The sequence below is a fragment of the Medicago sativa genome, chromosome 7 (genome assembly GCF_051527215.1).
Source record: "Medicago sativa cultivar Bolivia chromosome 7, Bolivia_mono, whole genome shotgun sequence".
NCBI classification, from domain to species: Eukaryota; Viridiplantae; Streptophyta; class Magnoliopsida; order Fabales; family Fabaceae; genus Medicago; species Medicago sativa.
In genome coordinates, this window is record NC_140755.1 from 10,722,416 (window position 1) to 10,741,075 (window position 18,660).

Below are 18,660 nucleotides of genomic sequence, written 5' to 3' on the forward strand. Positions count from 1 at the left end.
ATGTTAGGGACTACTTTGATTTACGAAGTATACAATCAGACATAATTAAAATTTTGATACATTGATGGATTTTCTTGGATCTACATCTATCAAATGTCTAGATCCACCCCTTGCCTGAGCATGAGTGAGTTTGCCACTATTCGTCCACATTATAATCTCATGTGATCTCATACTTCACCAATATCAGTTTATTGCTATCTGTTAGTAGTTTATTCATTTGACCACAATGAGAGACTATAGATACCTTCTTCGTGATCTAGAATGGTGCTACGAGAACCAAAATAACCAAATTTTAGCAAAGAAAGCAATTAGAAAGGAATGGAGACTTCGATCAAAAGAGTCTACTAATCTTCAGGCCGATCTTAACGAGTTAGAGGCACCAATTCCTGATTTGCTTGCTATTCAGATGTGGCAACATCACCCCCCTCAGTTCCACATTATGGAGAAAGCCTTGCTTCGCATAAGATTGGAGAACAATATTATGGCTATAAGGAGGGTACGGTATGGGATGCTCGCAGTGTGCAAACGCTTTCTAAATGCAAATAGAAAGTGTCTTTCCGCTGTTGAGGAAGAGGTCATTTTATCCACAGATGAGTATTTATCAAATACTGATGAGGAATAACTTTTTCAAATTTATGACTAACGTTATGTTTGTTAAAACTTTTGCACTTATGTAAAATATTACTCTATGATTCCATTCTTGTTTGTGTGACCACTATGTTGGAATTATCTAAATGTGTGTATGTTGGTAACATTTTATGTTGTACTACTATTTTGGATCATTGTTAGAATTATGTAAATGTGTGTATGTTTATTAGTTATTTTGTTTTATTAATACAAGGTATTCTATATTCCATTTGCGACATCTATACATGATGCTATAGAAAATTCAAAGTGCAGGTATTCAGGCAACTATGTGATTACCTTACAGAGAATTTGTCAACCATACATGCATAAGAAATTGACCATAAAAATCAACAATATAACCGTAATTTGTCAAAGGTGTAACCATATTTTTTTCCTGTCTTCAAAATTGGTCCTCATCATCCATACATGTACAACAAATCAAGCAGGAAAATCAACAATATAACCGTAATCTGTCAAAGGTGTAACCATATTTTTTCCCTGCATTAAAAATTGGCCGTCTCTAACAGTATCGACCTCGCCTTTCAAAAATATGATTACCTTAATAATTCAAAGGTGCAAATATAACCACTCAGAATTTCGGCAGAGTCGATATTTTATACACACGTGAATTACATATAAACATGAATTACATTTAACCAGAAAAATCAACAATATAACCGTAATCTGTCAAAGGTGTAACCATATTTTTTCCCTGCATTAAAAATTGGTCGTCTCTAACAGTATCGACCTCGCCTTTCAAAAATATGATTACCTTAATAATTCAAAGGTGCAAATATAACCACTCAGAATTTCGGCAGAGTCGATATTTTATACACACGTGAATTACATATAAACATGAATTACATTTAACCAGAAAAATCAACAATATAACCATAATTTGTCAAAGGTTTAACCATTTTTTTTCCTGACTACAAAATAGGTCGTCTCTATGAGTACCGACCAGACCTTTCAAAATATGATGCCCTTAATACTTCAAAGGGGAAAATGGCCGTGATTATATTAACTGGCCTACAAAAATAAAACATAATCTCTATCTTATACAAACTACATTACTTGTATGTACTATACAAAAAAGGGTCAGACCATTCATATTAACAAGCTGTGGTTGAGTTTCAGTCCAACAAATACCATATTTATCCAAAACATAGAAGTATGACTAATTATGTGGTACCTCCTGCAAAAGTGAATCAATAACAATTAGACGACTGAAAATCACGTTAAATGCAACATAAAACCATGCATAGAGTCAAATAGCCACCTTAAAATTCAGCTGCATCCACATCTTTGCTCATTGATGCAAGTAATGACATAAAACCACTAGTTGACTGTTGGGATGAGAAGTAGTTAAGCGTATCACCGTACGCTTGAAACCCATCAGACATAGGAAGTAATGTAGGCTGTAGTATTATAGAGTGAAATATTAATTACATTTAACATAATTAACATTGTATTATTATTAAAAAAACAAATGTAATCACAATAATAATAGGTTAACACCAACTTACTTCCACAACCGAAACAATTGGTTTTTTTCTTTGCATTTTGCTTCTTTTTTTCACAATCTTTTCAGTGGTGGACAACCGACGATTAGTTCGAGGACGTCCCTTACGTGGTACTTTTAACGGATTAAGAATTGGTTGATCAGGTTGCTGTGATAATGAGTCCTCCATCGTGTTTAAGCTATGATCCCCTCCCACACCACAATGTGGCTGTAAACTAATTTTGCCCAACTTCTTGCTAGACCATTTGATCATTTCTTCATACAAATCAGAAGTTTGACTAGGTGTCTCAGCCGCACATTCTGCAATTTCATAAAATGTCTTGCAAAGACCTTCAAATCTTTCTATGTGTGGTTGTAGTTTTTTGGCATTGTAACTTGTCTTCATGTGTGCATATTTTCTCTTCACATTTTTACTCCATTGTGGCAAGATAAATTTAGACGGAACCTCTTTCACTCTAAGATGACCAAGTACGAAAAGCGAATGTCTACACAAAATGCCTCTGAACTCAAACAGCAAACAAGTGCACGTAACATTATTGTCTTCCCTGTTGAAATCAACACAATACTTAGTTTCGTTCGGTTTACCACAGACAATACTCTCCTCTAAAACGGTGTATGTAGATGTAAATTCCATTGTAGTCACACCTTCGAGATAACAGTTGCATTTCCCACGAAATTCTACTTGTATCTCCATATACTTGTCATGGGTGTACTCGGCTTGAAATTGTCTCTCGATTGTGGAATTTGACCCGCATGGAATGATTGTGCTTGAAGACCGAAAATCTGCCTCGTATTCCTTTTCAGCCTTGTCTTGGAGTGCGTTGTCGTATTGCTTTACAAATTCGCTTAGAGAAGTTCTTGCATTAATGTAACCATCGAAAAAAGCATTCATACTTTCACTCCTCTGTGTTGTTGACATTCCGGCCCAGAAATCATTTTTTAAATAACATGGCACCCATCTTTCCCGCTCTTCGAAAATGGTATTCAACCAATCATTTTCACCCAAACCATATTTTTCAATGAATGTTGTCCACCCAACAACAAAATCATCAACCCGCAGAGAATCATACACACAATTTTTCATATCATTTTTTATTCCTTTGTATTGTGCATATCCTTTCAATTTTTCGGCAATTTTTCTCATTATATGCCATAGACACCACCTATGCCTAGTATTAGGAAACACAACCTGAATTGCATTCTGCATAGCCTTGCACTGATCGGTTACAATTCCCATTGGAGGCCTCGAAGACATACACCTTAGCCATGTTTCGAACAACCAGGTAAAGGACTTGGTATCTTCAGCTGATAAAAGACCGCAACCTAGTAAAATGGATTGCCCGTGATGATTGACACCAACAAACGTGGCAAATGGCATGTCATACTTGTTTGTCAAGTAGGTGGTATCGAACGTGACAACATCACCAAAGTATTCATAGGCAGACCTACTACGTGCATCAGCCCAGAAAATATTCTGCACATGAAAGTCCTCGTCCATGTCAATCTCATAGAAAAAGTCTTTGTTGCATTCCCTCATTCTAGCAAAGTAGGATAAAAGTGCCCTGCCATCTCCTTCCTTCCCGAGAAGGTGTCTTTCTTTTGCCACAAAGTTTCTGACATCTCTCTCCACAAATGTTAGATTTTCGTAACCACCGGCATCACATACCATGGAACGGAAACTTTTGTTCACCCGTACACCTGCCTGATCGTTTATCAAAATTGTCCGCTGTGCATGCATATCAATCTTCTTATTGCCAGCAAACAACCGTGATTTAGTTGGACTTATCTCATGATTATGACATGAATTAAAAGACAAAATAGTCCATATACCCTTCTTTAAAGCAACCGTTATCTTAGCTGAGCAATCAAGTTTCTTCGTTGGATTCGTCTTCAAAGTTGGTGGTATGTTTGATTCATGGTGACCTTCTCTTGCACAAGTTAGAATGAAATATTTTAACATGCCATCGGACCCTTTCTTAGAGTTTCTAGTTTTGATCGCAAACCCTTGTTTCATGGCATATTCACGGTAAAAAGACTTACAATCTGCAATCGATTTAAAAGACATACCGATAGTAGGCGTGAATTTATCTGTTGCGACAGCATTTGTTGTTTCAAAGGTCCCGGAATCCGAAACGTCAACACGAGCAGCACCATCAGCTAGCTCTCCGTCAGGGGGTAATAAAGGATGATCGATCAATATAGGAGGACCATCAGCCATCGAGCATAAGTGAAAGGAAAAGTGTAAAGATTTAAATTACAATTAACTCTTCTGGCTTTTGGTGGGAAGTGATCGGAATTAGTGTTTGTAAACTTCTTTTTTATTTTAAATGGATATATGTTTTTGCTTTAACCAAAAAAAATGATCGAAACTAGTGTTAATGAAGCAATCCACGTGTTGAGTTGTGTTGGATAATTAATTTTAACCTCACATTTTTTTAATATATTTAATCTCATTAGTTATTAGAATTAAAATAAATAAATAGTTCAAAAGGTAAAATTAGCCAATCTAAATTGACACGAGATAATTGAACCTGAAACTTTAAAGAGGACCATACTCTAAGATACCAAGTCTATACCGTCAAAACAACAATGGGTCTTTTAAGTTTGAGGTTTGCAGCAGTTCGGTCCGTTAATTTATTTTGGTCACACAAAAGTCTTTTAGGTTTGAGGTTTGTAAAATATTGGTCTTTTAAGTTATTTTGGTCACCCATAACATATTAAATTTGGAAAAATTGTTTTCAATTTAGTGCTTATGTCACATCATCGTTTTCGTAATGTTTGGCTAACAACAGGACTACATATAAAACGTTTACAAATTTAAAAGAGTTATGTCTGACCAAAATAACTTAAAGACCAATATATTACAACCCTCAAACTTAAAAGACTTATGTGTGACCAAAATAAACTAACAAACTGAACTGTTACAAACCTCAAACGTAAAGGACACCTCGTATAAATTAACCTAAAAATTTTTTGGTTTAAATGTGTAATTGGTCCCTGCACTTTTTTTTTGTTTCGAATTGGTCCATGCACTTTGGAAAACTATTGGTATGGGTCCCTCTGTTAACTTTATGTTCTAAAAATAACACAAAACTAACACGTAGCCACGTCGGCTGATAGATATTTGCCAACTGTACCAAAACTATCGAAGCAGTAATAAATATCAGATTCATTATGAAATAAGGAAATTATAAAACTTAAAGAACAACAAATGTTGTCATACATACCATATTTTGGCCTATTGTAGAAAATAGTGGTCATATAAATGAAAAAATGTGGTCAGACATACCATGTTTTGGCTTAACTTTAATTTACCGGGTATATAATAATCGCAGAACATTGTAATCACATTTTATCACTGCACTTTACGCCTAAAGACGAACGAAATCTATTTTTTGGAAAAATAGTGGTCGTGTAAATAGCAAAATGTGGTCAGACTGAGCGTATTTTTGCCTAACTTTACTTTATCGGGTATAAATAATCCCGTTTTACGCGAATCAATAAACAACAACTTTTATAAACTTCCTGTATTTCACGCCTAAAGACGGATAAAATATCATTTGGAGAAAAATACTGGTCACGTAAATAACAAAAATGTGGTCAGACAGCATATTTTTGGATAAATTTCCTACAACATTTCATTTGAACTCAAATGTGACCAGATTTTTTTCCTAGATGACCAACCAAGTTCTCATATAAATGAAATAAATTATGATAGGGAGAATATTTATGTACATAAATTCAATACGCATTAATTTATCACACTCTTCTAAACAAGTATAATCCTTTATATATGACCTTCGATAACAAAAAAAAAATATGTTTTCGTCAAATGTACCTCAAAGAAATACATATATAGATAAAGGGGTATTATGATAAAGGCAATCTAATACCATGATACACCAACGAATATTATACAAAACGCGTAAATAATTTCATAACAATCCAGCACAATCAAGTTAGACAAATGAATGTTTAACCGATCAATAAATCCGCGGGTATCTTTGCATTATCTAATACAAATCTGGTCTTGATATTTTCTTCATGAAGCACCAGACGACAAACAATTTCACTGCGAATCCGAAGGATATCCTCCTGTAGATAAGTAAATGCAGTTAGTTGGATATATAATTTAAACACATTCCCCATAATATATTAGTATTTAGTAGAAAATATGCATTCCAATGTGTGTTACTGTGTATAAAACATTTCCTGGAAACAAATAACTTACACATCCCATGATTTTATTTTCAAAGGAGGGTTGGGGAAAAAATTCCCGTGAGATCGGAATGAAATATATGTGTAACTTGTATCTATACCACACTCCTACAACTAAGTCCCGGGAATGTTACACATGTTAACCAAACACTTAAAAAAAATAAAATTGAAACCCAAGAATAGGATTCCCAACATTATATTCTACTGAGTTATTCCCGGGAACAAATTAACATAACATGAAAAAACATCCCCTTATAATTCCAAAAATACGGCACACTCCTCCAGTTAAAAACCCAAACAATAGATACAACATTCAGTCATATTTGATTTCAAATATTTAATCGTAAAATAAATTGGTTTCAATATAACTACTTATACCACCTGAGTCTTAACAATTCTAATTGCTTTCAATTTTCAATATATTGGATGTCTACTGCAATTAGGCTGTATATTTAGGGAATGCAGGAGGAAGTTTTCAAATAAAGTCCGCTGTCAATGATGATTAATTGACTAAATCTCATAATATCAATAGTTACATATTACTAATTAATCAACAACAAACTAATAAAACACAATGTTTAAGAAATTAAAAGCATTACCAATGAATAGTCGGGCATACTCTTCTGCCCCCATTTTGCTTCACCATCCCACAACTCCAAGTACTTAAGAACATATACCCCACAATCATGACTGCAAAATTTAAAAATTTCAAATTAGGTAAATAAACCCTATACACAAGTAATATATCAACGAGTCATAGCATGTTATTCGACATCACTAACCAATTTTGTTGCTTTGGTAAATCCACCACTACAACCTCCAAAGAAGATTCCAACATATCTCCTTTATTGTTCGCTCCTTTATTCATCAATTCCACTACCCCTTCAAAACGGACTTTCTGTAAAAACACATGTTCTCATTTGATCAACATTAATTACACAAACAACTAAATTAACCAAAACAATTTATTTAAGAGTTACATATACCATTGCATTATCCAAACGCTGCCTTGAGGCATTTCTTTCATTGTATAACGAGTCCAGCACATACATTGTCCTCTTCCTATGGTCCAACACGTAACATGTCCAGTGGTCTTCGAACTGGGTTGGTGCAAATACCTAATTTTAATGATAAAATTTATTCAACCACGTTGCATAAAACAAATTCGTGACACATAATATTTTTTTGTTTCATTGACATCAAATTTATTAGGCAGAGTCGTCGCAAGGTGAAAACAAAACTCGCAAAATTAGGGGTTACAATAGGCACCAAATATAAGCGGAAACCCCGCACAAAAAACCACACAAAACCAACCCCCACCGAACTAATACAACACAAACCCATATAGACAAAACCACAATGCCAAATCCACTGCCTAAAGGGAATTTTAGGTAGAGTCCAGCATTATTCTCTATATTTGAATTTCAAAAAATAGCTGAAAATGCTCATGTGACCAAAATAAATCAGCAAACTCCTTGTTCTGTCAATTCAAATATGTTGCAATGCTACACAACATTGCAATACTCTAATGAAAGAAAACAGGCAGTGATGAAGGCACAATTTTTCAGTAAATTAGTGCACAAATATATTACCCACTCATCAACATTCTAGACAAAAAAACCAATCAGAAATCATCTACACCTACAACATCATAATGATGACTTGAAGTTAAAAAATAAACTTACTAAGTCAGATAACCAGAACGCCTCAAGTGTCTTGGTCCAACGAGGCATATATATTTTGAATTTCCGCTCAGTCCATTGGAGTTTACGTCCTTCAGGATGTGCCTTTAAATCATCAACTACCTCATACTGCAATTATAATTAATGTTAGGCATGGGATAATAAAGGTTGAATACACATCACAGTTGTTTGACTTTATACTTGATACAATTCCGTACCGAAAAATAATCTGACAAAATTAAGCGTTTCACACAACCATGTTTTCGAACTTCATCATGCATCATAGTCCTGCCAGCAATATTAATAACCTAAGGCATTGCATAAATAAAAGTAAGTAATGGTTAACAAACAATATCGTAAAATCTAAATTAAAACAAAAAAAGTTAACGGAAAATACTAACATTTGAGTTCACCCACTTCCTCGCCTTCATGCATTGGAAAAACTCCCCTGCAACACGCAATTCATCTACCTCACATAACACACTAAAAAAAGAAAAATAAAATGTTAATCGATTATGATAAAGCTTCAATTCAAAACCCGCGACATGATAAAATGTAGTTAAAATACATTAAAAAAATTATATACTTACATATCTCTAGCCTTTTCATGTGTACAGAATAAATACAGCTTTCTCAAATGTGACTTAATCCTTATTTGCCTTTTTTTCTCCTTTTCAGCCATATCATCATCATCCAACTCCATCCCATTGTCTTTATCTTCTTCCATTTTTTTTCTTCTTCACCCACATCTTCATCATCCAACTTCATCCCATCATCATTTTCTTCTTCCATTTTTTTTTTCTCTTCAGCCACATCTTCTTCATCCAACTTCATCCCATCATTTTCTTCTGCTTTTCCCGCCTCACTTTTCAACCCATCATTATCCGCATCAATCTTACTACACTTAACTCCTACATGTTTTGACCCACTTCCTACTTCCATGCTACTTGGCATCGGAATATTTTCCCTACCGTCAACCTTATTTGCTTTTAATATCCTCATATCATCCTCAAGGATTGAAACCCGGGAAAGCAAATCTTTGTGTTCAGCTACCAACCTTTGATGTTCAGCCATATAAGCTTGCACATCAAAAAAGGGCATGCACTATCTCCAATACCAACTTGAGAATGGTTAACGGCTTCAACAAAGACATCATTTTCCATGTCTTGTTGTGTTGGAACCAATTCCTCAACCAACTAATCACATTAAGTAGGTTAAATTAACATAATTGTATGGGAAAATTTAAACTATAAAACCCATTTACCGAGTACATATACTAAAGGCAATTACTAACCTTCGCATTTGAAAAAAGGTTTGCGATTACAACATGACCTCCATCCACTTTGGTCCAATTGTTAATGCGTGGAAAACGCTTATTTGGACCACTGCTTAGGGATAAATGTTCAACCGCCCATATCTAATCAAATGAAAAATAAAATTAACGTACACAACATTTGACATAACTATAGATATAATTAAAAAAAACAGAACCCATTCAATATTCAATACCTGCAATACGGCTGAGCAACCAGAAATGTGTATAACTGTATCATTCTTTTGTTGGTGGTATCTTGATGCCGCACTACTAAGATTTTCAATTAAATCTTCGTAAACAGCAACACCCCAATTATATGTACTAAGAGCGTCTAATTCATCAACAAGCTTAAAGAATTTTTTTTTAATATAACTGTGTGATTTCTGAAAATATAACACACACAAGGCAAATAAGATGTAAACTCTACAAAAATCATCTACGTTGTCCCCTTCTTGAAGGACCTTCAGCTTAGAATGTACACTATCAATATCAATAACTTCATTCACATCAAACAATGTTCTAACATGACTAACCCTATCACTCGTTTCCGGTAAACACTCTCCTACAATAGGCAAACCTAGAGCCAAACATAGGTCTAGATGTTTAAAGGCCACAGTCCTAACGCCTACTCTAAATCCTAAGCTACTTGCATCCCACCTATGCAATAATTCCTTCAATAAAGTACCATTCATTCCTATATAGGTCTTCATATCCACAAGATATCGGAACGGAGTTGTCATAATTCTACTCCTTTGCGCATCAGACAATGTTCGGTTAATATCTACCAACTTATTGGTACGGGGCATTTGAGTCTTTATCTGTGGCTGCAAATTCAACAGTATTCATTCATTAATGCCATAAAACACAAACAATTACATACACATTAAACATCTCATTAATTAAATTGAACTTACACCAACAACACATTCCCTTTTTCGTTTGTTTTCCCTCATGATGTTCACCTTATATGTTATATACAAAAACAATTTCTATCAACATCAATTAAAACACACACAAACACCTATTCTCAACACACGTTACAAGAACGATTTGAAAAAAATCATCTTATAACTAAAATACAAACACATTTTACAATCACACGTTTTCCACAAAAATTGAAGAACGTTATAGAAATAATACTGTGACGAGTTAATGTTTTCCTATCTTTGTTATCATAGACATACTTACAAATATTTATATTCACTTAACCATATTTTAACATATACGTAACCACGTTTTTTTTCCTTCAAATTTCTAAAGCTTTAACCATTTTTTAACAAAAGTGCGCCCACAAATCTTTGGACAGATGTTGACACTAACTCTACGTGATATCATTTAGAGGAACAACCACAATCAAACTACAAAAATTGGAGAAAACTTATATCCATCAGATCATCCACTAACAGTTGAACAAAATCTAACAACCTACCAAATTAATCAACATAATCCAAAATTTTATTAATAAAAATCAAAGTTAGCCTTGTTATGCAGTACTAACATATGTCCATCACTACTATTGCTTAACAACCAATAATCCTACCCAAAGTAATGCACACATCAGTTCATAAATAACTTCACCACAGTACTCTATTGCACAAAAAAAAAGCCTGTCAAAGCAACCCCAAAGCACCTCAATAACTTCACCACAGTACTCTATTGCACAATTAAAAGACGTATCAATCAACAGTACTATACTATGTTGTAGCAAATATCACACCATAATCAATGCTTCTTAAGAGTACCACATATGCAGTACTCTATAACTATTGCACCACATTGACAAAATTATATGATTGACAATTAAAAGACGTATCAATCAACAATACTATACTGTCATGCAATTCCAAAAAGACGTATCATAGACATACTTACAAAAATTTATCTGCACTTAACCATATTTTAACATAGACGTAACCACATTTTTTTCCTTCAAATTTCCAACACTTTGACCATTTTTTAACAAAAGGGTGACCACAATTCTTGTGATTAAGAATTTGACACCAACACTACGTGATAACATTTACAGGAACAACCACAATCAAACTATAAAATTTGGGGAAAACTTGTGATTTTTTACTAACAATAATACAATGATAAATGAATGTTTTCTATGTATAACATGTTTTCTATGTATCACAAAATCAAATGCAATTCTCATCAAGTGCAACCATTAACATAATAAAAGCATCCAAATGGGTAAGGTGCAAAAACTTCATAAATTGGTATAGCTAATTCCAGAAGGCCAAAAACAAATGCACATATTACAGAGCTGTTGAAATTTGTGTGCGCAAGAGAGATTTAAATTAGACAGTTAGCTACATAAAGTCTAAAGTGGCACCATAATTTATACTATACAAGCTGGTCAATTGAAAACAATACAAGATTTAAGATATACATCACCTTCAACAGTTTGATTCGGCGACGGAGACCACGGCCAAGGTTGAATCGCAGAAGGAGAAGGTTGAATCGCAGAAGGAGAAGAGACCGTTAGAGAGAGTGCGGCCGTCGGAGACTGGGAGGAGATGGCGGTCGGAGATCGGAGACTAGGAGGAGATGGCGGTCAGAGATCGGAGAGTGGGAGGAGATGCCAAGGACATAGAGATGGAGGAGAGCAGAGATCGCGTACGAGACCAAATATGGTTTTGTTTCTCAGATCTATTCTTTCCCTTTTTTATCATTCTTCTTTTTTTCTTTTTCAATAAGCCACATCACTTTCTTATTTTAATATTTTTTATTGGCCAGGTAAGAGTGGTACGAGGGTGTATACCCAAAAGGGTGTTCACCAATCTTTTTCCTTTAGGAAAATATATTGTTTAATACTTTAGTTTTACCAATACATTGAATGATGTTCTTTTCAAGGCTAAACACTACGTTTGGTCCTTTTAGTTTGACAGAATTTTCAAGTTAGTCCTTGAAGTTTCGAAAGTTTCAATTATGTCCTTTTAGTTTGACATAATTCCCAAGTTAGTCCTTTAAGTTTCAAAAGTTTCAGATAGGTCATTTTAGTTGATAAACTATTTCACCGTTACCCCTGCTGTCAGTTAATCTATTAATTGATTCTGATGTACCCGTTAAGTTGTTGACTTGGATCAAAACGCTGCCTTTTAAAAGATTCAGGGTGTCAAAACGTTACGTTTAATCGTCACAAATGATCATTCTAGCACTATAAATGGCATCGGTTAATTTATTAACTGATGTTTATGCACCCGTTAAGTTGTTGACTTGGATCAAAATGCTGCCTTTTAAAAGTTTCAGGGTGTCAAAACGTTACGTTTAATCGTAACAAATGATCATTCTAGCACTATAAATGTCGTTTAATAGTGCTAGAAAGACATTTGTTGTTGTAAATAGCTATCTTTCTAGCACTATAAATGATCATTTGTGACCATTAAACGTAGCGCTTTGACACCCTCGAGCTTTTAAAAGACATCATTTTGATCCAAATCAACAACTTAATGGCTACATCAACATCAGTTAAACGGAGACTGACAGCAGGGGTAATGGTGAAATAGTTTATCAACTAAAATGACCTATTTGAAACTTTTGAAACTTAAAGGACTAAATTGGGAATTCTGTCAAACTAAAAGGACCTAATTGAAACTTTCAAAACTTAAAGAACTAACTTAAAAATTCTGTCAAACTAAAATGACCAAAAGTGGTATTTGGCCACTTTTCAACAACAACTTCCTTTTTCTTTTTGTGAGAAGGCACTTCTGCTACTATTAGGGATGTGGCCCACATCGGGACTGTTTGGTAACACTAAAACATTAGCTTTTAGCTTTTAGTTTTTAGCTTATAAGCTCGTTTGACAAAAAAAGTCCCGTTTGGTAACACTTTTTCAATACGAGCTTATAGCTTATTTCACGAGCTTATAAGCTATTTTTCAGAAGCTATTCCAAGTAGCGTTTGAGCTTATAGCTTCTAGCTTATCATCTTTTATTACATTTTTACCCTTATTATTTTAATTAAAATCCACTTTTACCCTTAATATTCATTTATTACGTATATGATATATAAAATAAAACAAGGCTAGCTATTAAAATCCACTTTTACCCTTAGTTTTGAGTCTATACGAACGACATCAAGTACGGTACATGCACTTCAAAATTAATAATATACGATCTTTTTATAGCAATTTCTTTTTCTAAAAAGAAATTGTTCTCAGTGTGTATGTATACAAACTTGTCTGTTCAATATTCATAGAACTTCTCTTTGTTTTTGTTCATTTAGCACTTTTGTTTTTTTTATCTTATGGGTGGATTATGTTGTATTTTGTTTTAAAATAAAATTGTATACTTTTCTTTTTTATAAAGTATAAAAACTGAATGAAAATAAATTCAAAATAAAATTTTAGCCAAGAAAACTAATTTAAAAGTCTTCAAAAAGAAAATGTATATAAATACTTAAATTATCGAATAATTTTTTTTTTTGAACAAGAAATTACCAAGAAACAAGAAATATTTTTTCTCATTATTTATAACTTTTATTAAGAATCAAAAATGCCCTTTTATGTCATTTTACGTTTATCAGTCAGTTGAACCGTTAATTTTACCAAACACTTCAACTAGCTTATCAGTCATCAGTCATCAGCTAGCTTATCAGCTAACCGCTATTTTTACCAAACAGAGCCATCATGTGGGGATGTAAATGACTATCATAAACATAGATACTATGATATATGTGTCAGTCTCGTATCAACAGGGATATCCTCTTTTTTGAAGGAAACACGGATATCCTTTAAATGGATAATTTATGGATTTAAAGGTATCTATGGATATTTTCATATATATATATATATATATATATATATATATATATATATATATATATATATGATATGTCCTCTATATATATATATTTATGGATTACATATGTAAGAAAATTGGATTTCTTTAAAAAGATCATTATTCCCAATAACGAAAAAAACCTGACTTGAATGCATAATTAACTTGAATTATTTTCATCCTGCTTTAAAAGAATTTTTCTCTCAATTTTACAACAAAATTTCTAATAAAAAAAAATACATTACACTCATTTCCTTTTCCCTTTTACTACGTAATATCGGTTTGAAATCCAAAAAAAAAAATAGTAATAGTCCCATGGAAAATCAAATAAAGACAACTAATTTTTCATTAGCAATTACAAATGGTGTTTTTCACTCAAGTCTCTTTATATTTAATAAGAGACATGTAAGTAATTTTATTAATCAATTAACGGATACGGGAAGATGTAATTCATATGTGTATCCATTAACTAACGGATAATAGAAATATCTGCTTAGTTTACCTGTGGTATCTGTGAAACTACTCGTCTCGTGTATGTGGTGGATTTTATGCGCAGATACTTGTGGGTATGGATTTTTTTTCATCCGTGACCTCTACCGAAGTTTTATTATTTATTTTTTTTTTGTCAAAAACACGCATTGAATCTAAAGAGTTCGGGTTTGAGTCTCATTAATTTCTTTAAAATAAGATAAATGTAAATTTATTTATAAGTTCTCTTTTAGCCTTAAAGTCTTTCCTATCTTACACGAACAGTAGCTCCACACCCATTGTTAGTTCTGGTAGGTTTCTTGTCCTTTCCAAGTCCACAATTCTTATCTTGTACGACTTAGATACTTGCCCATTTTCTATTGAGATGCTACTAGTTGTGACAAAAACAAGGTTGTTGCTCCATAATAACCAAAACTGGACAAAGTTGAAATGAATCAATATTATATATATATATATATATATATATATATATATATATATATATATATATATATATATATATATATATATAACTGTACTGTGCACATCATCCTCAACTTGGTCCACGTTCACTTGACAAAGGAGATTGATTTGGATGTGCATGTTAGTTGTGAATTGTTAGCATTAGCCATGCACGCAATTTTTTACAAGAAAATGAATAGTGTTATTTATAAAAATACATCAAATTAACATCTTCTCCAATTTAAAAATGATCATCTTGTACGGTTGTACCACTCTTTAAATTAAATATGTCCAGTGGGAAATTATGATGGGCTTTATAGTTGCGATATTAATATGTGTCTTTTATTATCATGGATTTGAGCTGTAGTTGCACTATTAATTTATGTTTTTCTTTACAATATACATTTGCAAATGGTTACATGTAAGAAGTTGATTTTCAATGAAAGTTTAGATTAGGTCTTATGGGGGTTGAGGGATAACGATGGGAGAAAAAACAAAGGTCTCATTGTGCTTCTGTTCGAGATTTTAAAAAATATATAATTGAAGATCGTAACATATGTGGACCATTTTAAAAAAATCTATGTTTTTAAGTACACGTCGCAGTTGATTACTTCATAAATGTCAATTCACAACTTTGATTATAAATATATTTAATTATCTATAATAAAAACTATAAGTTAATATTTTAAAAATATTCATTTAGACAAAGTATGATGAGAGTAGAAACGGATCGACTACTTTAGTTTTACCAATACATTCAATGTTGTTTGTACTTCTCTACAACAACTTTCATATGATTTTCTCTCTCCCCCTCTCTTTTGTAAGTCGTCACTTAAGACCCTAATTTTTTTTTCCTTCATCCACGAGGGGGGGGGGGGGGGGGGGGGGGGGTCAATTTTTGACCTTAAATCACCAATTTAAATCGTTTTTCTCCTTCCCTTTTATTTAAACAAGTGATCTTCACATCAAATTAGGTTTTTCTTTCGTGATTTCGTCGTCTTATTGTGACATTATTTTGTTTGTCATCTTTATATGTTGTTGTTTGTCTTTTCGTTGAGTTGAGTTTACACTTTTGTGACCTAAGAATTGGTAACCCAAATTTTATGGGGATTAATACACATACATTGCAAATAGTTTGAAGATTTCGAAGGAGACCATCCGTGACATATCCAACACTATGAGACAAGAGTGGTGAGTTTTTAACTTTATCAATAATTAATTATAATATTCAACTGTTCAAATCATGTCTGTTTGTTCGTTCTTTTTATTACGCTAGTACATTTAAATTATATACTTTTTTTTATGAAATTTCGATTGTGATTAAAATATATGTATAGATGTTGTAAATTATTTTTCCTTCAAACAAAATATTGGTGATTTATGGTCAATTTTTGACCTTAAATCACCAATTTAAATTGTTTTTCTCCTTCCATTTTATTGGTGATTTATGGTCAATTTTTGACTTTAAATCACCAATTTAAATCGTTTTTCTCCTTCCCTTTTATTTAAACAAGTGATATTCACATCAATTTAGGTTTTTCTTTCGTGATTTCGTCGTCTTATTGTGACATTATTTGATTTGTCATCTTTACATGTTGTTGTTTGTCTTTTTCATTGAGTTGAGTTTACACTTTTGTGACCTAAGAATTGGTAACCCAAATTTTACGAGGATTAATACACATACATTGCAAATAGTTTGAAGATTTCGAGGGTGACCATCCGTGACATATCCAACACTATGAGACAAGAGTGGTGAGTTTTTAACTTTATCAATAATTAATTATAATATTCAACTGTTCAAATCATGTCTGTTTGTTCGTTCTTTTTATTACGCTAGTACATTTAAATTATATACTTTTTTTTATGAAATTTCGATTGTGATTAAAATATATGTATAGATGTTGTAACTTATTTTTCCTTCAAACAAAATATTGGTGATTTATGGTCAATTTTTGACCTTAAATCACCAATTTAAATCGTATTTCTCCTTCCCTTTTATTTAAACAAGTGATCTTCACATCAATTTAGGTTTTTCTTTCGTGATTTCGTCGTCTTATTGTGACATTATTTTGTTTGTCATCTTTATATGTTGTTGTTTCTCTTTTTCGTTGAGTTGAGTTTACACTTTTGTGACCTAAGAATTGGTAACCCAAATTTTACGGGGATTAATACACATACATTGCAAATAGTTTGAAGATTTCGAGGGTGACCATCCCTGACATATCCAACACAATGAGACAAGAGTGGTGAGTTTTTAACTTTATCAATAATTAATTATAATATTCAACTGTTCAAATCATGTCTGTTTGTTCGTTCTTTTTATTACGCTAGTACATTTAAATTATATACTTTTTTTTATGAAATTTCGATTGTGATTAAAATATATGTATAGATGTTGTAAATTATTTTTCCTTCAAACAAAATATTGGTGATTTATGGTCAATTTTTGACCTTAAATCACCAATTTAAATTGTTTTTCTCCTTCCCTTTTATTGGTGATTTATGGTCAATTTTTGACTTTAAATCACCAATTTAAATCGTTTTTCTCCTTCCCTTTTATTTAAACAAGTGATATTCACATCAATTTAGGTTTTTCTTTCGTGATTTCGTCGTCTTATTGTGACATTATTTGATTTGTCATCTTTACATGTTGTTGTTTGTCTTTTTCGTTGAGTTGAGTTTACACTTTTGTGACCTAAGAATTGGTAACCCAAATTTTACGAGGATTAATACACATACATTGCAAATAGTTTGAAGATTTCGAGGGTGACCATCCGTGACATATCCAACACTATGAGACAAGAGTGGTGAGTTTTTAACTTTATCAATAATTAATTATAATATTCAACTGTTCAAATCATGTCTGTTTGTTCGTTCTTTTTATTACGCTTGTACATTTAAATTATATAAAATTTTTTTTTATGAAATTTCGATTGTGATTAAAATATATGTATAGATGTTGTAACTTATTTTTCCTTCAAACAAAATATTGGTGATTTATTGTACAAATCATGCTTATATTTTTTAATTACACAATAATATAACAAATATAATATAAATTTTCCTTTTCAATGACACCAATAATATAACATTATTATAGGAGAATTTTAATGGTATAATTGAAACAATAAATAATTCATCCCAAAATCTCATATTCCCTTTATGTATTTTTAAGATAATATTGTTCCTATTGTAGTGAGATAGTTCTTATTTTAATGAGATTTAACAATTTTTTTAATTCATAATAAAAATAATATTATAAAAAGTTTAAAATAGTAAATAAAATAATTTACATGACGAGTAAAATTGAAAAGAGAAAAAATCAGCTCAAATTTATGTATTTTCTTTATATATAGTATAGATAAATAAAAAGAGAAAATATGATACACACAAATAGTAAAATAATTTAACATTGTCTTTGTTGAAAAGATGATTTAAAATTTGTTTTCTAGGTATTTTACCATTTTGTGTCCGTTGAAAGTGCTTAGGGGTTGTTGTTTTACGCCCAGATGCAGCTTTGTTTGCGCACAATCGTAAATGTGAATATTGGGGAACCAAAAGAGGGGACTCTTTGGAAAGGGT

General features: G+C 32.3%; 1 protein-coding gene and 1 pseudogene across 2 annotated transcripts; both read right to left on the bottom strand.

The window, feature by feature from the left end:
• Window positions 1–1,347: 1,347 nt before the first annotated feature.
• Window positions 1,348–11,317, bottom strand: LOC146904169 (uncharacterized; annotated as a pseudogene). Its single transcript, XR_015018919.1, has 11 exons — window positions 10,279–11,317; window positions 9,559–10,188; window positions 9,344–9,466; window positions 8,640–9,245; window positions 8,451–8,532; window positions 8,268–8,357; window positions 8,053–8,178; window positions 7,354–7,485; window positions 2,154–2,263; window positions 1,907–2,045; window positions 1,348–1,822 (listed from the first exon to the last, which is right to left on the bottom strand). The product of XR_015018919.1 is annotated as an uncharacterized LOC146904169 (transcript).
• LOC146904170 (protein FAR-RED IMPAIRED RESPONSE 1-like) lies at window positions 2,271–4,367 on the bottom strand (the record flags this gene model as incomplete). The annotated part of the gene is made up of 1 exon (XM_085724776.1): window positions 2,271–4,367. A coding segment is annotated over exon 1 (2,097 nt), but the record flags the coding sequence as incomplete, so codon positions are not given.
• Window positions 11,318–18,660: the final 7,343 nt, after the last annotated feature.